Genomic DNA, 23,859 nt, shown 5'->3' with positions numbered 1-23,859 from the left:
CCCAGAATATATTCAGCGAGCAAAGGGCATACTGCTCCAATCAGAAGATGCCAAAAGAAAGCAAAACATCCAAGTCTCACACTATAAGGCTCTTGTTCAGAAGAGGGTACCCATTAGACAAGACACTATGTATCCTTAGCAACCCATTAGGAGATGTGTTGCAGACCACAGACACTTAGCCACAATAAATCTTTTCTTCTTCTTCAAGGTTCTACAAGACTCTTTGGGTGAGACCCAACGCTAGTCACAGAGTCAACCCACTGAAACCAATGGGCTTAACTTTTGTAGCAACACGACTACCCCTCTGGAAGTCATTAGTGAAGAGGGTGAGTGAGGTAAGTTACATTGCTTCCATTCCATGTGTGGTTTCGACGATGGACATTCCTGCCGCACATGCTGAACATTTTCATCTGTCAACTTAGGCTAGCCGGCAAGCTTTGTTTTTCCTTGTTTGGATCTCCGTTAATGGTTTTTAAATGACACACAGATACCAGCAGGTGCGACCGTGGTAGGAACAAATCTGTGATGGGCAAGTTTTGATTTTACAAAGGAACAGGCTCCTGGCAGAGCAGGTGATACTCCTGGGGTAACAAAAGGAAGCTGACCATTTAACTGGCAGAACAGCTTGGGGGTAGGCTCAGTGCCACCCAAACACATGTAGATGCAGAGAGGAATTGTGAAGAACTACTGTGCTAACTCTTTCAGCAAATTCAGGGGGTGGGGTCTGACATGGACTGATCCAGGGTTATGTGAAAAATGCCCCCCATCCCACAGTTCTTTCTTTCTTTCTTTCTTTCTTTCTTTCTTTCTTTCTTTCTTTCTTTCTTTCTTTCAACATGAGACTTAAAATCAGATACCGCAGGTCCATTTTAACAAATTTCACAGGGTCAGGAAAATAATAACTCATATTAGAACCAACAAATGTTCTGAATCCAGAATGAGCTTTCAAAGAATATATTGTGCATGTCATTAGAATCCAAGCTGCGTCTTTCATAAATGAAATCTCAGAATGGAATTAGACATTATGGTTACAAATCTGGTTTCGGAAAGAACGAAGGGCTTACCAGCACGGTATCTGGAGAAAGAATGCCCTGGACACTGTATTTTTTCTAGGTCATTTCTGGATAGAATGGGAGCAGGCAGCGTTGGGGTGGCGTTTTTAGTGCCAACTGCTATCCCCTCGCCCCATGATGCACACACAACACAATGCTCCAGAACAGTCCAACGTCAAGAGTATTCTAGAAAAATAAAATGGCCACTGCCAGAAGCTCCTGCTAAAATCAGCTCTGCTGCTGCTATCACAAGGAATAAAAGCAAAATAACAGATTAAAAGGCAAGTACCAAAAAGTGCTGGACTGGAACAAATAAATAGGAAAACTGAAATATTTAATGATGAAATTAAATTAACAAAACAACAACAACACCATTTTGCACACCCCCATTTAGACATGATAAAATTCGCAGGACTGCCTCTGAGAAACAGCAACTCCATACCCTCTTCCAGCCCACAAAACTGGCAACCATCAGTCAAAGGCGGAGCAACACGCAATATAATGATGTTATGGCACATATTTCAATAGCTGCACACAACAGGGAAGCAGAAGGGAACTCAACACACGGATCATACAGGGAATTGTGAATAGCAATTGCTCCTTTAGCACCCAGGAGCTAATGATGGGACTTGGGTATGGTTGAAGATATACTATAGAGCAAACACCCCCCCCCCCCCGGGGAACTCCCTTTCAGCTTTCACCTAGCTTGACTTCTCTCCCCTTCTAGGCTTGTCATGGCCTCCTTTGCCGAGAGAGCAGAACAAAATGGAGCACCTTCACACTGCAGAAATAAGAGGATCGGCTATGGGAGTGAGGCTAGTGGCATTGTTTTGCTTCAGGCGGCAAAAGTGCCAAGGCTGTCCTTGTTAAGTCCCAGCTGGAAATTATCCTTCTCTTAACACTCCCATGCAACTATCCAATGCTTCCCATTGTATCTGCTCTACATGCAGTAGAACATTTCCAGCAAGACCTGGAGCTTATTCTAACCATCTAATCACAGAATTTGCCAAGACTCATGCCAAGATGACAATCATCCAACTTCGCCCGAGAAGTCTATGAAATCACTTCCCAGAACTCAAACAGCCACAGCAGTCTAGAATCTTTGTGGTGAAAATGTTGCTTCCAAATATTCAAGATAGCTCAGTCAGTAGAGCATGAGACTCTTAATTTCAGGGTCATGGGTTCAAGCTCCATGTTGGGTCAAAGTTTCCTGTATTGCATGGGGTTGGACTAGATGACTCTCATGGTCCCTTCCAACTCTGCATTTCTATGATTCTATGAATAAAATTATGAATTATGGTGCTGGAGGAGACTCTTGAGAGTCCCATGGACTGCAAGAAGATCAAACTGATCCATTCTTAAGGAAATCAGCCCTGAGTGCTCACTGGAAGGACAGATCCTGAGGCTGAGACTCCAAGACTTTGGCCACCTCATGAGAAGAGAAGACTCCCTGGAAAAGACCCTGTTGTTGGGAAAGATGGAGGGCACAAGGAGAAGGGGACGACAGAGGATGAGATGGTTGGACAGTGTTCTCGAAGCTACCAGCATGAGTTTGACAAAGCTGTGGGAGGCAGTGGAAGACAGGAGTGCCTGGTGAGCTCTGGTCCATGGGGTCACAAAGAGTCAGACACGACTAAACAACAACATGAATAAAATGCCCTCTGCAGGGATCCCTGGGAGCTCTAGAGATCCACAAAAGAGAATTCTTAGCACACTTACCTACACTGCAATTCCCAGAATTCTTTGGAGAACGTCATGACGGTTCAACTGATGGTTCAACTAGTATGAAACTGATGTGGGTAGAATGAAGATCAAGGGCAGCAAATGAGGCTGTGACTTCCATCAGCCTTAGCCAGCAGGGACAATTGCAAAGGGTGATGGGAGTTCTGGTCCATAACATCTGGAGAGCACTATGTTCACTACTCCTCGATAGACAATGTAATCAAACAACATCTGGAGAGCTCGCCCAGTGTGGAAGAAAGTCCTTTAAAACAATTCAACCACAACTGCTACAACACTGAACCACACTCATGTGTTCCTTTTTTTAGTAGGGTGATTTGAATCTTTCCAAAAAGAGTAACAGTACAAAGTCACAAGCTTGCAGCTCTTAGCTCATTTCACATGGCCTCAATAGATTAGATTCCAAACGTGCTTCGTAGAAGCAAGAACACCCTTCGTCTGCATCACCAAAGTGAGCATCTGTTGCTATAGTGCCCCGGTGAAATTTCCTAGACGACCACAGAGGTGCCAAGAGTGTTTTCTGCTGGCTGCCCACTCCAATTTTCAACAGACATTTGTAAAAAAAAGGGGGGGTGCTACAGAAAGTAGCACATGGGGAGAAGCAACAGTTTCAAGGTCTGGAATGGATAGGGCTGATGTGAAAAGTAACAGGAAGTTTCCCATCAGCTTCTGCAAGATTTAGACCAATATACCTCTTTGGGAAGGCTGAGTGTTCTCATCTCCTGCTGACTGAAGTGGGAGTCGAGAGCAGCACTCTCAGCTTTCAGGAACAGCAGCAGTAAATGAGCAAACTGAAGAACTGTCATTGCCATCGCTAAGCTGCTTGCATTCTTCAGATATGGTTCAGAAACTGTGTTAATGAGTTTACAAATAAATAAAGGATGGCTCATAAGTTGTTAGCAAACTTAACAGAGTGAGTTGCCAGCAGGCTCTAATCCAGCCTTTTGCAGCCTGCTGTACTCCAGATGTTTGGGAATACAACTCCTTCAGTCTCTGACCCTTGGCCATGATGACTAGGTCTGTTGGGAGTTGCAGTTCAAGAAATCTGGAGGGCACCAGGTTGGGAAAGGTTGCCTTAGTTCCTCAGTCAGCTTGGGCTTTGAGAGCTACGGGTGCCCCTAGGCTTCAGTACTGGTCCATCAGTTGATCCCAGTTGAGCTAACATGCCAACGGAGCCCACCAAGGCTTGTAAGACTTCCTTCTAAGCCAGCTCCTCAATAATTCATTGCATTGAGTAGCAACAGAAATTTGGGGACTTGCCTGCTAGATCTGATATCTGACCTCAGTCCACCCATGGCCATGTCTCCTGATTCCAGCTCTTGATTCCTGTCTGCCTAGCCCAGTACATGAACTCCAGGCCAACCATGACCACATCTCTTACCGCTGGACCTTTTGGCCATCACCTGTTTGTATCAGACTAAGGATCTATTGCATCCTGCTACAGAGCCAAGTCCCAGGCCTGACATGGGTGCTATAAGTCAATATGGAACCTGACAGATGCAGAGCATAAGCGTTTTAATTTTGATGCACTTCCAATGAAGCTTATATAAACACCATGTTTTTCTTAAATAACAGCAACCACAATGGAATAACTAGAAGTAGCTCACAATCCTGATGGAACTTACAAGTAATCATGCGATAATAATTTTCCCAATGCCAGCCCCAGCCCTAGCCCCCGAGAAGAAAGAAATTCTGGAACTCTCAATATCAATCTGGACAGAGCCAGTCAAGGCATTATAAGATCAGGGCTTGGGAGCTAAACTTTGGCAAGATCAACTGAAGGATGGAACAGAACCAAAAGCAAAGTAAGAGAGGAAACACCAGGGAAGACAAGCAGAAGGTGTTAAGATTCCTGCTCCATGATTGCAGTCATGGGATTGTTGTCTATCACAAGACGGTGTATGTTTTGACTCCACAGAGTGGGAAGTGACGGAGTCAGGATGTTTTGTTACTGTGTTCCGTGAAGTGGGACTATTGTCCTTTGTTCTTTCTCTTTTGCTGTCTGATGAGAAAGAGGAAGGAGCTAAGTCAGAATGCTCCGAGTGTTTTATATGTAAATAAATGTAGATTAGCCAAATGCTGAGCTACTGAGTTCTGCGCAAACTCTGCGGATCCCTAAGTGTGCTGATGTTTGTTGGCATCAGTCGCTGTGATGTCTGGGAAGAAGAAAGCTTTTGAAGCTCCTGAACGATCGATCGCCCAGGAGGGAGAGAACATGCCAGTCGGGCATGTGTCTCTACCAGGGTCCTACTCGAGAGTAGGACGGGCTCCTGACAGAAGGTACCCTGGATAAAAGGATGCTAAGAGGGGCTTTTTTTTAACTGGATGTTGCATCCTTGGCCCTCAGAGGTGCCACTTCAAGAGTAAGCTTCAGAATTTTTTTTAGCATAAAGGTAAAGGTAAAGGTACCCCTGCCCGTACGGGCCAGTCGTGTCCGACTCTAGGGTTGCGTGCTCATCTTGCTCTAGAGGCCGTGAGCCGGCGCCGTCCGAAGACACTTCCAGGTCACGTGGCCAGCGTGACGAAGCTGCAGCTGGCGAGCCAGCGCAGCACACGGAAATGCCGTTTACCTTCCCGCTAGAAAGCGGTACCTATTCATCTACTTACACTTAAGAGTGCTTTCGAACTGCTAGGTGGGCAGGAGCTGGGACCGAACGACGGGAGCTCACCCCGCCGCGGGGATTCGAACCGCCGACCATACGATCGGCAAGTCCTAGGCACTGAGGTTTTACCCACAACGCCACCCGCGTTTTTAGCATAGGTAAAGGTACCCCTGCCCGTACGGGCCAGTCTTGACAGACTCTAGGGTTGTGCGCTCATCTCACTCTATAGGCCGGGAGCCAGCGCTGTCCGCAGACACTTCCGGGTCACGTGGCCAGCGTGACAAGCTGCATCTGGCGAGCCAGCGCAGCACACGGAACGCCGTTTACCTTCCTGCTGGTAAGCGGTCCCTATTTATCTACTTGCACCCGAGGGTGCTTTCGAACTGCTAGGTTGGCAGGCGCTGGGACCGAACAACGGGAGCGCACCCCGCCGCGGGGATTCGAAAAACCGACCATGCAATCGGCAAGTCCTAGGTGCTGAGGTTTTACCCACAGCGCCACCATAGGCAGCCACTAATCCCCAAGTCATCATAGCCAAGCTCACAAATATCTCTAAGGCAAGGGCAGCCAATATGACGCCCTTGAGATGTTGCTGTTGGGCTAACTACATTTCCCATGACCCCTAACTACTGACCATGCTAGTTAGGGCTGATGGAGTCCAACAACATCTGGAAAACACCATATTGGCTTATGCTGCTCTAAGGGTCTAGGGCCCATTGCAACAGAGATGTGTGTTTGGGGATACCAGGCCATTGGAATTCTCACTTTCAACCCCTAGTAGCTGCAGTAACACATTGCCCAGGACTGCATCTTAATTGTTGGCATATTTTGGTCCATCAAGCCTAACACACCTTAGCAGCCATGGATGATGTCCCACCAAAGGTTTTAGAAACTTCCTGGGGGGGTTTGCTGCCAGCGTGACAAGCAGTTGCAACATAGCACAGGGCTGTGCTTGGTTTGGTCGATGACAAAGAGAATCTGAACATGACATACAATGATAAGTAGACCCACCGTGTCACCCGTTCCAGGTTTCTCCGTAATAACTGGTGGCAACAGCACGTCTGTCGGAGTCGTTGGGTCCGCGCTTCCTCCTCCTCCTCCAATCAATGAAACCACACCATTGCAATCCACCGAGCTGTTCCTCTTGCCGTTTTGCGTGTAGTTTGGAGAGCTGTGGCTGGTTTGGCTCTGCACACTCAGCCGCCTCCCGCTCCTGGGGACCAGCAGGGACCCACGCTGGCTCTCGCTCTCCCCGACGGTGCTGATATCGTCATCGGCAAAGTCCGCCTCTGAGCCAAGGTCCCTGCTGCGCAACCGGAAGCTGAAGACGCTCCCGTGGCTGGCCTTGCGCTTCACGGAGTTTTCCATGGACCCAGAAGTAAAACCCAGCACAGTCTTGAAGGAGCCAAAGAGGGCGGAGGAAGGAAAGAAATACAAGGAGTGGAGTAGAAAGGAACAAATGTTACTACGCATTTACCAGAGAGGGTGTCTAATTCTACCGCTATAGTTTAGAACAGTGGTTCTCAACCTGTGGGTCCCCAGATGTTGTTGGACTACAACTCCCATCATCCCTGACCACTGATCATGCTGGCTAGGAATGATGGGAGTTGTAGTCCAACAACACCTGGGGACCCACAGGTTGAGTACCACTGGTTTAGAACAAAAGAGTGGGCGATTCCCAGCCAGTAGGTCAAACGTAGAACATAGGGGGCGGGGGGCTTCCCTCATCTCCCCACCCTCTGCATGTAATCAGGTTTGAAAACATCCTGTTGGGAGCCAAGACTAATTGACACAAGGAGACATTGAAGAATACCCAGGGTAGGAAAATGGGAGGGGGGGGCATTGAAGAAAAAATAAAATAAAAACCACAGAGAAACTTTGGCTCTTCTCTAAGACAACAGGCGCTGTTTTACTTCCACATTTGCAGGTACGCATGGGATATTTGGTGAAAATTCAGTGGCCAACACAACTGCGTGAACTGGTCCCATGATGCAATGAAGTAAGGGGGGGGGAGGGAATGAAACAGAATGATGGCATAGAAGGAGAAGTGGATCTTTCTGGTTGTTAAGGGGCAAAGAATCTGGTTCCCATGAAACAGCCACTCCTTTTGCCAGTACAGTTGGGGAACGGGGGTGGGTCAGAACTGATCTGCACTAAGACAACTTGTCCTCACCCATTTCAAAAGGTGCTGAGCACCCATTCGCAAAGGAAATGCCCGCTGTAAGCCCAGCCCTGCTCCTTGTCGTGTTCTTTGCTTAGATGACAAATTGCTGGATGCAGAATGAAAAAGACGACTCATCAGTCGGAGGAACATGCTGAGAAACGTGCTGCTTTGTTTCACGTCCAGTCTGACTCTTTCTCTCTCTCTCTCTTTTGCATTCAGCATGCCAAAAGCCCATTCAGAGCAGAGCAGAGCAGCTCACGCAGCCGCTTTGGCTTTAACAACCTTGTAATTAGCAAGGCAACCCACTCAATTAAGCAACAAGAATGAAGGCTCTCGAAAAATAAACACAGTGGGGTGGAAAAACCCCATTCATATATCACAGACAGAGCAGTAGTTCTGGGTGCATTCTCAAAGTCGTGTGCATGTGTTGCTTATTTATCAAATTTATGTCCAACATTTGCAGGGCTTTCAGCGTGCCGATCGATTTTAGTGCTAACTCCGCTAACAGCCAGGAATCTGGATATTTTACACAGACTGCCTCTGTTAATTTGTCCAGTTCAGAAAATTGGAACACCTGGGGAAAGAGATGGATGCGCAGCAAGGGGAGTTTCTAAAACTTGCTGGTACGGTGGTCTTTATGACATGTCAGAGCATGGCTATTTTTCTTCTTTTTTCTGCTTATCTATACCGCACAGGTTCAGCTTGTGGGACTGTGGATATGAACACAGGAACATGGCCTGATCCTGAATCACACCACTGATCCATCTCACCTAGTACAGTGGTACCTCGGGTTACATATGCTTCAGGTTACAGACTCCGCTAACCCAGAAATATTACCTTGGGTTAAGAACTTTGCTTCAGGATGAGAATAGAAATCGTGCAGCGGCGGCTCAGCGGCAGCGGGAGGCCCCATTAGCTAAAGTGGTGCTTCAGGTTAAGAACAGTTTCAGGTTAAGAACAGACCTCCAGAACGAATTAAGTTCTTAACCCGAGGTACCACTGTACAGTCTCCTGTGACTGGAAGCAGCTGTTCAGGGCCCCGGGCAGAGGATGGTCTTTCCCATTCCTGATACTGTATGTGACAAAGTCCTTCTCCTGGAGGTCAAGGAGTAAAGTAAGCAGATCTAAAGTGGGGGGGGGGGCAGAGAAGTGACCAGTAGGTAGGTGCACCCAGGGCACATGCTGAAAAACCCAAACATGCTCACAGGCCGAGAAAGGCTGGCAACCCTTGTACTGATCCAGCCTGGAGGGAAATCCTTTCCTCTCTCCATGATAGTGATTCCTTTTCTAGAGGAGTTTCCCCTTCATTGCCACTTTTGGGAAAGACTCAGAGCTGTAGCTACGGGGGAACGGGGCTAGCCAGGATTTTTTTTTGCCCCAGGTGAAGCCTCCAAAGGGCCACCATTGAGGCTCCCAGCCTGTGGGATATGTGTGCCAAACTGGGTCTTTGACCTGGGTGAAATAAGGCCTAGTTTTACCCCTAGAAAGACTAACCGTCCTCTGCTGACCATCCTCCGATTCAGATTTTGGACCCTTCTGATCTTCCCCATCCTCTTCTCCCGCTGAGGATTTCTTCTTTCTTCTCCGGCTTCTTCGTTCCTTGGAATTTTTCGATGCCAAAGGTGACATTTCAAATGAGCTAAGTGACATCGAATCGATTCCTCGGGCTAATGCCTGGAAGGGGCAGAGGAACGAAACAGAAATATGCTACCTTTAAAACGATATTTATATAACACTTTATATATATAGCAGAGGGGGGGGGAGATCTTTAACTTATAGAGTTAGCCTCGTTCAAACCAATTTCAGCATTCCTTGCCAAGCAAAACTTGAAGAAAACTAAAGACGATTCAACATGCTAGTGATTTCCCCCCCACACAGTGGGTTTCACAAAATCCTTAAATCACAATAGTGCTTAGAAAACGTTTCCCTACATATTAAAGAGGAAACCTAATTTAGTTTTGAGCTGAGTTTTCAATTTGAAATTTGGTGAGAGTTGCAAAGTTCTTGACCACACAATCGGCCCACACTGGCCCAATAATGGTCTGAACTGGGTGAAGGGGTACTATGACCAAGGCCACTCAGAAAACCTGTGTCTTGGCTGGAACTTGAATCCTGACTCCATCCCATCATCTACTGCCATGATTCTCAAGTGTGAGGCATGCAGTCTGCCCCCCCCAACATGTTCAAGAGTCATGAGCCAACATTGATAATGTTGAGGCATTTGAGCACAGGCAAAGCTCTCTACCACGAGGGCAATGGAGCTGGATTTTCTGGGAAATCTCTGCTTCTCCCAAGAAAGCCGAAGCAACAGCCCGCGTTATTTCTGCTGATACAGATTTTTCTTTTTCTTTTCTGCAAGGAAAATCTTATCCTGCAAAGTGACAGAACCTGCTGTGACCAGGGATCCAGAGCGATAAACACAAACCATGGGCTTAAAGCACACAAACACACACACACGCCAGCCCACACGTACATAATACACAGATAAGATAGACTTTTCTCCTCTGCATGCCTGGGCAGCATGCCCTCTGCGCCAGCTATCTGGAGAAATCGCTGCAGGAAAAGTCTGATAACACCAAGAGGTGCTAGAAATGGAGCAGAAGCCAAATTAGGTGGGGGAGGGAGAGAGAAAGAGAAATAATAATAATAATAATAATAATAATAATAATAATAATAATAATGCGACAACACAGCCTGGAAACGAAACCAACTCCTCCACCCTGCAATAATCATGAAAAAGGAAGCCAATAACTAGGAAAAGTACAATAAAATGCACATTTGGGATAGAGGTCAGCACTGCATCCTTAACTGTGTCATTGTTCCCATTATGTAAAATGAGGTGGGAGATAGAGACTGCACCATTCTGGATTGTACCCTCTTGTCTGTTGTGGAGGGGGACCTATTTTTATTTTCCTATTACATCCTTCCTGCAAGGAGCTCAGAGTGATGATCACCCACCACCCTCAACATCCTGTTCACTGCAATTTCATCTTTACAACAATCCTGTGTGTTGAGGTCAGGCTGAGAGGTTGCCAAAGTTCGCTCATGAGCTTTACAGCTAAGCAGCTCTTTGGTTATGCCGAATCGCGGTACTTAATTAGCCAGCCCAAACACATTACCTTGGCGAAGGAACCTGGTTTGGCAAGCTTGCTCTTATATAATCTACCCACAGATGCAGAATCCTGAGAATTGGAAGGGTATTAGGGCTACAGCTAGACTGACCTCCACCCCCAAACTAATATCAAAATTAAGGTGCTGCAAGATTCAAATCACTCATCTGAAGTATGAAATGGTATAGTCTCAAAAGTGCTATACAGTCATACCTCGGGTTACAGCCACTTCAGGTTGCGTTTTCTCGGGTTGCGGACCGCCGAAACCTGGAAATACCAGAACAGGTTACTTCCGGGTTTCAGTGGTCGCGCATGCGCAGAAGCATAAGTGCCGAAGCGCAACCTGCACGTGCGCAGATGCACAGATGCAGGTTGCGAACATGCATCCCGCACAGATCACGTTCGCAACCCGAGTGTCCACTGTACAGTGGTACCTCTGGTTGTGAACGGGATCCGTTCTGGAGCCCCATTCACAATATTGGCAGAATGCAACCCGCGTCTGCAGGTCACGATTCGCCACTTCTGCGCGTACGCGTGACGTCATTTTGAGCATCTGCAATGTGCGAGCAATGAAACCCAGAAGTAACCCTTTCCGGTACTTCCGGGTCCCCGCGGGATGCAACCTGAAAAGGCTTAACCTGAAGCAAACGCAACATGAGGTATGACTGTACCTCATAATACCACAAACTGGGTTTTCAGGACAGTTGCATCTTCAGTAAGATGATCTGATCCATTGAATATGTTCTTACCTCCAAGGTTTGAGGGATTCTGTCCCCCGCTCCCCGAGAGAAATCAAATTTAATTAACAGCCACCCACAGCAGCCACAGGAACAAACGGCAAACCATCCCACAACAATTGACGCCAGCTTCATTCACGCTAATCAGGCCTATTGTAGTATTATACTCAGCAGCAGTGCTCCTGGCCTACAGTTGGTGAGCCTCTTTATTTGCACAAGAAGAGCATTGGCAGTGTTTAAACAGCTGACCCCCCCATCTATTATTCCACTTGTTGAATAATGGGATACTAATGGCTGTTTGAAGTTGCAAGATCAATACAGCAAATCTAAAAAGAATGCTAATTAACTTGAACTAATGGTGAGGGCAGCAAATATTGAATGAAGAGCCATTAATTTCCTTCTATTGAGCATGGGAATATCTTTAAAGATGATGATAATAATAAACCAACTGGCTCTTTCCGATTGTGTTCCACACAAACACACTCACACACACTGCCAATTAACACATGGCATCGTAGTGGGATGCTGAGAGCTGCTTCCACCGGCGACATATTTTGCACACAGATAGGAAAGAAAGTCCAGGGTGAGGGAGTCTGGGTTGTGAGGTTTGTGCATGTTATAAAGACGCTCAATACCACTCAGAGTGAGAGACTGAACTGTCAGAAAGAGAGAAAGGCCCAATCTGGGTGGGAGGCATGCTTTATGTTGCTGTGTGTACAGCTTTGTATTGCTTTAGGTGGAGGTGGGTTAATAGCTGTAAATTACGTTTAATGCTGCCAGGGATTCTTTGTTGATCAGACTTTGCTTTGTGACAAGCGGTTGGCTGGGAATTAACTATGTTATTGTGGGTAAGGTTGGTGGGAATGGCTGAGAGCGAGGTTTGCATGTGGGAGAGTGCTGTCAGGGGCTGGCTGGATCACAAGGAGTGGTGGGAGGTGCCAACCGGGGTACCCCAAAGGGAAACCCCAGAGGAGGAAGGCTCAGAGCCTGGACATTGGCGGTGGGAGAGGTCAGAGGAGAAGACTGGGAGGAGGGGCTGAATGAAGGGGCAGAAGAAGAAGAAGAGTTTGGATTTGATATCCTGCTTTATCACTACCCAACAGAGTCTCAAAGCAGCTAACATTCTCCTTTCCCTTCCTCCCCCACAACAAACACTCTGTGAGGTGAGAGGGGCTGAGAGACTTCAGAGAAGTGTGACTGGCCCAAGGTCACCCTGTAGCTGCGTGTGGAGGAGCAGGGAAGCGAACCCGGTTCACCAGATTACGAGTCCACCGCTCTTAACCACTACACCACAGTGGGCAGGGATTGGAACTGTGTGATTTTGCCAATTACGTAACTCAGCTGTCAAAAGAAAGATGAAAGGAACACGCCACTACACGGGCTCCTCCAAGACCACCCCCTGGAATGATTACAGACCTCCTGCTCTTTCTTGAGAGCCTCCATGGCTTCTTGAAACTTCCTCTCCTTCGCTTCCATTTCAGCAATGGTGGCCTGGTTCTGCTCTTCGTACGCCATGGCCACTACAGCCAAGATCAAGTTGATCAGGTAAAAGGAGCCCAGAAAGATGACCAGCATGAAAAACAGCATGTAGATCTTGCCAGCAGATCTAAGCGTCTGAATAAGACCAAGAGAGAGAGGGGGGGGGAGTTCATTATTAAAATGAATTGCTAGTTTTAACCTTTGTGTTTATCCAAAGCAACTCTTCCCGCATTCTCAGATAAGACTGCTGAAATGAAGAAAGCTTGGTTGGTGGGAGGGACAAGCAGTTTTTCATTTCTGTTCTTGGTCTGTTCTGTATTGGTCTTCCTTAGCCTGGTTGGCTCAGGAAGTTCATTATATGGCAAGTCAGGAGCAGCAAAACACTGCAGCCCAGTTCTGGTAACGTCCTGAGCTGAAATCCACTCCAGTGTGTCCTCTTGCTGAATTCTATGCCTGCCTCTCTTTCTAAGCCAATCTTTTGCACTTGGGTGGGATAGCTCAGTCAGTAGAGCATGATGCTCTTAATCTCAGGGCTGTGGGTTCGAGCCCCATGTCAGACAATTGCAGGGGGTTGGCAAGATGTCTCTCATGGTTCCTTCCAACTCTACAATCCCATGATTCTCTGGTGGGCCTTAGTGGTCTAAGAGAATACAAAGTAGATCCCGCAAGCTTGGAGTTCCATCACCCCTGCCTCAGGGATCGGTTCCTGGTTACAGAATCACATGTCACTACTAACACCCCTAGCCACTTAGCTTGTTTAAAGCTCTCTGAAATGAATGTCAGCTGCACAGGCAGTATTGCATTTATTTTTACAGGTTTGTATATTTTAATGTTTTAATGTTTCTAGGAAGCCAACCAGAAAACTTTTTTTCAACCACGCAACCTAAAAATATTTTATTGAAACAAAAGAACAGCAAGACACGGATAAAACTGAGGAAGTGAAATTATTATTTCCACAGGAACACTAACGTTTATTTACAAGCAAATCCACTTAGCCTCCACTTACAAAGCATCAATCACTGGCAGGTATTGGTGAAAGCAGCATGGTCTGAAAGCTGGTTACTAATTCACTTGCACAGAGTTAGGTCAGCGGTCCATATAGGTCAATATTGTCTACAATGGCTAGCAGAAGCTAGCCAGGATTTCAGCCATGGCTCTTTCCCAGCCATACCTAGAGATGCTGAGGATTGAACCTGGGACATTCTGTGTGCAAAGCAGATGCTCTCACAGAGGTGGGGCCTCTCACTTAAGCATGGCAATGCTCACAAGGGAATTTAACACTGATGTGCCCAAAACTTGCCAGCCGTGTGCACTAAACTGCTCTCATGAATCACTGCATCTATTGTTGTCACAACTTTACATTTTGCAGAGCTCTGGTATGTACATGGAACTCCATGGGTGAGAAAGAAGGCCTGTGGAACGCCCTCCCACCAGATGTCAAAGAGAAGAACAACTACCAGATTTCCAGAAGACATCTGAAGGCAGCCCTCTTTAAGGAAGCTTTTAATGTTTAACAGACTACTGTATTTTAATACTTTGTTGGAAGCTGCCCAGAGTGGCTGGGGAAATCCAGCCAGATGAGCGGGGTATAAATAAAAAATTCTATTCTATTCTGTTGTTTCTGCTCTCACAGCTGGCCCATTTATCACATATGCTTGAGGCCACACTTTTTTGTGTGCAAAATATTCCCCAGTGCATAAAATGGGGAAATAGCTGTATGCATGGAGGTCCTCAGGTTCAGTGAAGCCTGGCATATGAACTGCTTCCTGTGCTATTATTCAAAAAGAGCCATTTCCCCATGAACAATGCCGCTATATGGGTGAGGCTGTTTAATGGGTTTTCCTCATCCAACTGGCACCCTTAATCCTAGGTGGGTGCCAATTAAATAGGAAAATTCCATGTGACTGTCTCCACTTATATGGTTGTGACAATCACATAGAGCCACGTAGGATTACACCACAGGAAACTAGCAGCCCTTGCAACCCTGTGACCCTGTAATGGAGCCAATTCATGACTTGACAAATACACAAAGCCGGCTGAGTTCACCAACATGCCTTTTCCTTCTCAATTTATAAAGTGGACTATAAAAAGATGATGACTTTATATGTCACATGTCAACAAACGATTCTTCAAATATTCAAGGGTTCACACTGCAGCTAACAATTCAGATTTAATTTACAGGCAGGTTAATAAGATAGGTTTAAATGCACCTGATCTTCCAGTCTTATTATGAAGCGACACAATATGGTTTCATGTTTGTTATGACTGAGTCAACAAGTAAAAATAAATGGCTGGAAAGAACATATACCGTGGGATTTATCTTGTGGGAAATGATACTGAAGGAACAACAAATGTAGTCCTCAAACTACGTTGGGAAATTCATATTTGAGTTTGACATTGTTCGTATGGCGGAAATGGAGAAAATTTCCTGCTCCAGGTACTTCCCCAGTCTCAACTGTCCTAGGACATGATATAAGCGACTTAGGCCCCAAATACCTGAACAACCGTCTCCTTCCCTGCAGACCGTAGGGTGCTAAGATCAGTGGAGGGGGCTCTCTTAGTTATTCTACCACCCTCATAAGCTTGAAGGGGAGACTGCAATCCAGGAGAGGGCCTTCTCTGTGTTGGCCCCTAAGCTGTGGAAAGTTAATGTGGCAGCTTCATTATATAGCTTCATTATATAGCTTCATTATATAGCAAAGGCTAAAGGCTCACCTCTTTTGACACCTGGAGTGTATATTTTTAGGATCCACCATATTTTTGTGATTGTAATCTGCTTTAAACTGTTTTTTATGTTGTGTGTTAATTGTTTTAACACACCTTAGTATGAAGGGTGGGTGATAAATAGCATAATAATAATAATAATAATTTGTACCTGGGAGACAAGTTTCCTCCTTTCCTAAATGGAAAGCCCATAGAGTCTGTGATGTGTTAAAGGAGAAGGTTATCCACAAACAATAGCAACCAGACAAATCAGTCTTCTACCTGTTGATAGAGGCGTTCCCAGCAATCCTGCGTCATGAGGCGGAACAAGGAGAGGAAGGCCCAGCCAAAGGTATCAAAGCTTGTGTACCCAAAGTCAGGATTGTCACCAGCCTTCAGACAGATGTAATTGTCCGGACATGAACTGCAGGAAGAGAAGCAATAAGCAATAAAGGCTACTGGTGGCGAAAGTTCTCTCAGCTCAGTTTGGAAGTTTGACGGCAACGGAGTCATTGAATAATGTTTTGGGGTTTTTTAATAAATAAAAAATGGACAGCACTGGCACACAAAACTTTGCAGCAAATGGTACTCATCCTTCCATGCCAGAGGCAACACCTCTCTGTCTCACTGCAGCAACCACAATTCCTGACTTCCCTTGTCCCCTAAATGCTGCCACCTGAACCAACCTGCCACCCCCTGGTTCCATGGACTGGACAGGCCTAGAAAAGATATCGCTCCTCCCTTCCCTGCTAGAGTTCTGAATTGACATGTATGTAGCTTCCTCTTATCATGCTACCACATCATTTTCTACTGCCTTTCAACTACAGTGGTACCTCAGGTTAAGTACTTAATTCGTTCCAGAGGTCCGTTTTTAACCTGAAACTGTTCTTAACCTAAAGCACCACTTTAGCTAATGGGGCCTCCTGCTGCCGCCGCACCGCTGGAGCACGATTTCTGTTCTCAGCAAAGTTCTTAACCAGAAGCACTATTTCTGGGTTAGCAGAGTCTGTAACCTGAAGCGTATGTAACCTGAAGCATATGTAACCCAAGGTACCACTGTAGTGATCTGTTTTCTAGCCAAGGCCCCTAGAACATTAAATATTATTCAGGTCACATACAGGGATGGATGAATCCGCCCATTTTATTTCTTTCATTTCCCCAATATTAAACTCAGTTCTCCACATTTCTGTAGCAATTTGTGACTACTTCTTTTGTCATGAAAATGGATCAGCATTTTAGTGAGAATTTATCCCAACACCCAACATTTTTTTGCAAGCCATATGCCCTAATATAATGGATCTTGTATGTTATTTTCTCAAATGTATGCATTTTTATACACACTTTGCCCTAATATATAAATTTTTGTACACAATATTTGACTGGAGAACTGCCCTGCAAAATGTGGAGAATGCGAAACTCAAAGGATAATTGTGTTCTGCTTATCCTGCTGCTTCGAAAAGTGTGAGGCTGGGCAATCTGCCTTTCAGGAATCATGTTCCCACTGTTGTTGTTGTTTAGGCGTTTAATCGTGTCCGACTCTTCGTGACCCCATGGACCAGAGCACGCCAGGCACTCCTGTCTTCCACTGCCTCCCGCAGTTTGGTCAAACTCATGCTGGTAGCTTCGAGAACACCATCCAACCATCTTGTCCTCTGTCGTCCCCTTCTCCTTGTGCCCTCCATCTTTCCCAACATCAGGGTCTCTTCCAGGGAGTCTTCTCTTCTCATGAGGTGGCCTAAGTATTGGAGTCTCAGCTTCAGGATCTGTCCTTCCAGTGAGCACTCAGGGCTGATTTCCTTCAGAATGGAGAGGTTTGATCAAACCTATCCATGTTCCCACTGAGGAACCCTCAAAAAGCTTCTGGAAAGGCCTTGTTTCCCTGGAATTCAGCTGGAAAACTGTTGCTCTTTTTTACAGAACCCAAAAGGATTTAGCCAAGTCTCTGCTTTTGGAATTTCTAGCAAATATACTCTGGACAATTTAAACGCCCAGGGGGAAGGAATGAGCCTGTCACGTTATCAAAATCTTCTGATATACAAGGAGTGGCAATGCAAACTTTTTCCATTAGGATCTTTCCAGAAGAACATCCACAGGACACCATACGATTAATCACAATAAAAAAGCACAGTGCTATTGATTAAGGACAGTTAACAGCATCAATCTGCCCACCCATCAATCTGGCTGTACTCAACAATGCGGGATGGCCACTTATTTATTTTTAAAGGCTTTTTTGTCAAATCAGCAACAGAGATTGTATATCCCTGATATCAACCTCTACTGTATGAGGCAAACATAATTATCTGAGATGGCTTTTTAAAAGGATTAGACAAATTCATGGAGGGTGTTCCTCAATAGCCATTAACCGTAATAGCGAAGTGGAACTTCCATGTTGAGACGCACTGTATCGCCGAGTACCACAAGGGACAAACAGGAGGGGATGGCAGTTTCCCTGTTTGTGAGCTCTTTGGTGGCACCAGGCTGATCACAAACAGGAGCAGAATGTGATGGGCCCAGCAGGACGCTGGAATTTGCAAAGAACGAATTCTCAAGCATCCCTACTCACATGACCTGCCTGAATACGCCCAGCTCCACCCGCTACGTCACCCTTCAACCTGCCTCCAAGCACCAGAATCTGATGAAACAATGGCTAGCTACTCTTAACAAACAGGTCCTCTCTTTTACGTTACACACCATATTCCAAGAGGGCTTTAGTGCAAACTGCAAAAAGCATTTCTTTAATTCTACCTCTGCAGAGTGTCTAACAGGTGCCTGATTTTTTTTTTATGTGCTAATAGGGATTTTCTAATGAAACGCTGCAGCGGCAGCAGCAACAACAACAACAGAAATAGTTCCCTAAAGAGGTTTTAAAAATAACGTTGAGGTTCACTGGAGAATTTTCTAAGGCCTCGTTCTCCTCCTAAATTACTCGTATTTATAGACTTGAGGTGAAACAATACATCTGAAACCGGGGAAGAAAGATGTTTCGTCCTATAGAACATAAAATTTACTTTGGTCTCAATCTATAAATGAAAACGAGGGTCCAAGAGAGGATAATGGCAATTAAGGTTTCTATAGCAACCATAGCTAGGATGCCGTTGCCAAAGGTGCTCTCTTGTTACATCTCCAAGTTGCCCCAGTGGCTTCATTTCTTTCCTTGGGATTTGCCAACTGAGCTGTCTTGACAATTTCAGAAGAGGCAGAAGGCAAAGGCCTCTCTAGTGCCCATAGAAACAGGTTTCCAGGTGGCCATTCCCCTCCCGCACTCCTGCACTTTTAACCGTGGCAAAACGGGCAAGAAGCCAAAAACCTAGAATCGTAGAACTGTAGAGTCATGTAGTCAAACCCTCTGGAATGCATGAATTCATGCAGCTGTCCCATACGGGGACAGAACCTGCAACCTTGGCATTATCAGCACAACACTCTAACCAACTGAGCTACGCAGGCATGCCAGTGGGAGTTTCACCTGTTGCATTTTTGCGTGCCCTGTAGCTGTGAAAGGCCCAGGAGCCTTGCCACAGAAAAAAGTGGCAACCTTGAGAGGCCAGACTTGTCATGAATGAAATCCGCGTATTGTTTACTTTTTTAAACGTGCTCTTTCATAGGTGTAGGTACCACCTTTTATTACGATGAATATCTGTGCAGGGTAATCCCCGACTGTAGGGAGGGAGGTGCCAAGCATATAATGCTAGTTATTTGTGATTACAGTGGTAGCTTGGTTCTCAAATGCCTTGGTACTCAAATAAATTAGAACCCAAACACTGCAAACCTGGAAGTAAGTGTTCCGGTTTGCGAACTTTTTTCAGAAGCCAAACATGCTCCATTTTGAGTGTTACGCTTCCGATTTGAGTGCCGCACTTCCGTTTTGAGTGTTACGCTGAGGTCTGCCTGTTTTTGCTATTTATTTTGCATTTTTGTTTTTGCAGCTCTTTTTGTTTTGTTTTGGTGACTGTGTGGAACCCAGTTCACCTACTGATTTGATTGTGTGACTGCAGTACATTGTTTATTGCTTTCATTTTATGGGTCATTGGTATCGTTAGATAGCAAAACTCATGTTAAGTTGCTGTTTTAGGGGTTGTTTTTAAAAGCCTGGAATGGATTAATCCATTTTGCATTACTTTCTATGGGAAAGCGTGCCTTGGTTTTGGAACACTTTGGTTTTGGAATGGAATTCTGGAACGGATTAAGTTTGAGAACCAAGGTACCACTGTAAATACATACAGTGCTACCTCAGTTTTTGAATGTAATTAGTTCTGGAAAACGGTTCAAGTTCTGAAACATTCAAAAACCAAAAACTCAGTACGGAAGCCTCAAAACGGAAAACTCAATACGGAAGCCACGTGGCATGTTCGACTTCCGAGGCGTGTTTGAAAACCGAAGCATTTACTTCTGGGTTTATGGCGTTTGAAAACCAAAACGTTTGTCAACAGAGACATTCGAAAACTGAGGTACCACTGTATATGCCTTACACAAATCGTGTCCTTCCTAAAAGAGGGCACGTGTTGCAGTGAGACCTGGAGACTGACCTCCTGGTTGTGGGTGGGTCTATTGGATAGCAGCAACACCCGATTGGTAGGTCCCTTGTTGTTGGGTTTAATCTGGCCAATGGGGTACAGTCTAAACCGATTGGGGGACCTATATAAACCCATGCACATGTCCCAGAGCTTCCTCTTTCAGTGCATGCATTCGGAACACCCGCCCACCTCTCCCTAATTTTAGGGCATTTTGCGATTGACCTTGCTATGCCGTAATGTGTCTGGCGTTGGAACAGGGGGGTGGCAGGAATTTTCGCCACTTGGCTGATTGGCTGTTGCCATTTGGGTTTCGCCTGCTACGTAGCAATTCGTCACAACTTGTAAGGCTGCAGATAGGCTCTGGTTCAGGTGATAGGGATGGGAGAACGGTCTCGCCATCCCTATATGAAGGGTATTCCATTAAAGCAACCCAGGGACTCAACTTGGTTTGGTCAACCCCCGAAAAGGGGTTGTGCCCATGCCTGAGTCCAGGGGAGCATCTGGGGAGTGAACAGAGTCTGTTCCCAGGCTTTTCACCTGCCTCAGGTGTTCACCCTTGGCTGACCTATGATAGAGCTCTGGGTCAGCTCTACCTTCAAGGGTGTAAGGAGCTAGTCGAACCAGAGCCTATGCAACCACTCACTTTTCTGTAATCAATAAAGTTGTGGCCTAAATTCTGCCAAAAACCAAAACTAAAATTGGAGTCAAATTTAGGGGGGAGGTCTCTGGGTCTGAACATGCAAATGGTTGAAAACAAATCTTTACTTTTCAGGCTGTCAACTCTTGAACAACAAGTATTATTTACAAACTGCTCTCACCTTCACAGTCAGGATAGAGCTAACGGAAAAAACTGCCAACTGCCAACTGCCAACTGCCAATTGCCAACTGCCACCTCCTTTCTCCGATACCTTCCATTCTTTGTGAAATACATCCCCAATGAAATTGCATCACATATACTAAGACATATTAAAGTTGTTTGAATGGAACATGTGTAGTGGGAGAACAGAGTCTGCTCCTGCAATGCTTCCTTGCGCTAAGTTCCTTCACTGATTGATAGATAGATAATTTATTACAGTCAAAGACCAGCTCACGTAACATAACACAATAAAAACAGCGTTCATAAAGATAAAATATACAATTGGAGCAGATTGCAGCAATAAGCCCATGAGTTAAAATTGAGATATATACATACACCCGTACAACTGAGATTTGGGCTACCATAAAAAATTGACCCAAAGGGCAACTTCAGCATTTCCCTAGTGAGCTATTTTATTCTAGAGGATGATCTGTGCCTACAAATCTGGGTGCAGAATCTGGCTACCAGCCAGGCCAGGTCGTCTTGTGATCTTTGCCTAAGATGAGAGAATTAAGTTTAGACTTGTCTGAAAGATTGGAGAGCCTCTTCAGCAAAGGATCAATGGATCTCAACATAAAAAAGACATCTAAAAAATATATGTTCGGGGCTTCTATTTCCCCTTATGGGCAGGCACAAAGTCTCTGTTTCATACGGGACTCTTCTATAGGAGCCTTCCAGAACCGGTGAGGGCAAAAGTTCCTTCACTGAACATGTAGAGGAGCCCTCAGGTGCCTGTAGCTCAGGGGCAGAGCTTGCTGCCCGAAACCCTGGATAGCCTCTGCCTGCCAGAGTAGGCAACCCTGGGCTAGTACCTGCAGTCTGGCTCAGCACATGGCAGCCTCCTATGTTCCTAAGAGGGCACCTGTCAGTCTCCGGAGCAGCCACAGTTTTTAGACTTCCAGAATCAGATGCCATTTCAGTGATTTCCAAAGGCCGTTAAAGAACACAAGCCTGTTCCCTCATCTCCCGAGAGAGAACACTGGAATTAATCATCAATCAGTCTCTCCCTTGTATTTCTGACGTCTCACTCCCACATTTCACTTTTATTCCCCCCCTTTCTTTTCCTTTCATATTTTTTTCATTTTTTTTTTTTTTTAAAGGCACTAATCCACAACATCAAATACATTATCAAGTTTCCAGGAGGAAAAAAGAAATGAATGGCTAAAGAAAGAACTGGTAATAAGACTCTGAAAGAATGCAGCTTTGAACTGGCAAGACACTTCACTCTTCCTCCCCCACTGTTTGGAAAATTGCATTATCATGCCTGAAAGATTCACCAGCACCGCCATGTCTATTATTGCTGACCCTTAGAAGGGGAAATCTCCATTCTCCTGTAAGTAGGACAGAGCTGAACTAATAACTATATTTGAGGTGGAGGGAGGGGCAAAATAAATATATATATTATAAAATAAATAAGCCCTAGCATGGGTGTTTCATTAGCTCTGTTCTTAACAACATTCCTACAGAGGCTGTATTTTACTGTTTTAAAAACATAATTTAGACAGAAGGAATGCCGGTGCCAACATAGAAACTATGAAGTGCTACCTCATTAAAAAGGTGTAATAATGCTAGGTTTTGCTTAACTATCACCAAATATTACTTACCCAGCATCTGTGCTGTTGCCACAAAGTAGTGCATCCATGGTACCTTCTTTTTTGAAGTAGTTATCTGCAACACAAACACAGTCAGCATTTATTTCCAGCACGTTTCCTTCACAAAAGGTGCAGCGAGCTTGGGAGAAATTGAGATCTTTCCCTGGCCTGGTTACGGTAGGTGGAGAATGGTGCAAAACTCCTTGCAACACAGAAGGCTAGCGCTGGGCTAGAATCTTTCACCCAGGTGTACTAGTTTTCTACATGCAAGGCTGCATTTTGCCATATGAAAACAATACCACAACGTCAACCCTGTGAACCTATACCTTGGGCAGTCCCTTTTATGAAGGCAGCCGCCGCGATCTCTAAACTAAGCGTCCTCCCCAAACTACAGTTCCCAGTCCATTGCCCCCATAGAGGTGGCGGCCTCTTGCATAAGATTCTTGCACACAGACTCCTCATGCTGCTGCTCTGCAGATAAGGAGAGGAGCTGGATTTCTATGGGAAGCACAGGTGAGGCCTCTATACAAGTGAGGGGAGAAAGGCTTTTGCTGTCCATCAGGCAAAGGCTTTTTCCACCTGCCTTTCCCCACCCACTCCAGCCCTAGGAGCCTTTCCCAGACCATGACTTTGAGAACAGCAGAAACAGTGGGGAAGAAGGGAGGGCATGGATATTTATTTATTTATTTAAAAAAAACAAATTTATAAGCTGTGCATCCTTGTTTCTCAACTTGACCCTTTTACGTGATTTTGCATGTTTCGTGGCATTTTATGCATTGTAAGGTAAAGGTAAAGGGACCCCTGACCATTAGGTCCAGTCGTGGCCTACCCTGGGGTTGCAGCGCTCATCTTGCTTTATCGGCCGAGGGAGCCGGCGTACAGCTTCTGGGTCATGTGGCCAGCATGACTAAGCCGCTTCTGGCGAACCAGAGCAGCACACGGAAACGCCGTTTACCTTCCCGCCAGAGCGGTACCTATTTATCTACTTGCACTTTGACGTGCTTTCAAACTGCAAGGTTGGCAGGAGCAGGGACTGAGCAACGGGAGCTCACCCCGTCACGGGGATTCGAACCACCGAGCTTCTGATCGGCAAGTCCTAGGCTCTGTGGTTTAACCCACTGCACCACTCACGTCCCCCCTTTATGCATTGTGACTTGCCGTTATTTTTACTGATTATAGTTTAGTAATTCTTTACTGTAATTGTTAAGTGTAAACTGTTCAATTATTATTTGCTGTATTTGATTTTACTGTTTATTATTATATCCTAATGGATTATTGAACATTGCTTTATTTGATATGAGTTGCTTATTTT

At 45.6% G+C, this 23,859-nt stretch overlaps 1 protein-coding gene across 7 annotated transcripts in view; it reads right to left on the bottom strand.

The window, feature by feature from the left end:
* LOC309325870 (sodium channel protein type 5 subunit alpha-like) overlaps positions 1-23,859 on the bottom strand; it is a 214,569-nt gene that overhangs the window by 130,694 nt on the left and 60,016 nt on the right. For 6 of the 7 annotated variants that reach the window (XM_081834160.1, XM_081834161.1, XM_081834162.1 and 3 more), the window contains exons 7-11: positions 22,560-22,623; positions 15,871-16,012; positions 12,823-13,020; positions 9,054-9,233; positions 6,407-6,790 (exon numbers count right to left, since the gene is read on the bottom strand). In XM_081834160.1, the coding sequence (XP_081690286.1) occupies positions 6,407-6,790; positions 9,054-9,233; positions 12,823-13,020; positions 15,871-16,012; positions 22,560-22,623 (968 nt within the window). Of the gene's footprint in view, positions 1-6,406; positions 6,791-9,053; positions 9,234-12,822; positions 13,021-15,870; positions 16,013-20,917; positions 21,020-22,559; positions 22,624-23,859 lie in introns of those variants that run through there. The other variant, XM_081834166.1, reaches the window with a different exon arrangement.

Source organism: Podarcis erhardii, assembly GCF_964252035.2.
Source record: "Podarcis erhardii genome assembly, chromosome: 12".
NCBI classification, from domain to species: Eukaryota; Metazoa; Chordata; class Lepidosauria; order Squamata; family Lacertidae; genus Podarcis; species Podarcis erhardii.
Note: the sequence above shows the minus strand (reverse complement) of the source record. Positions and strands in the feature narration are given on the sequence as shown.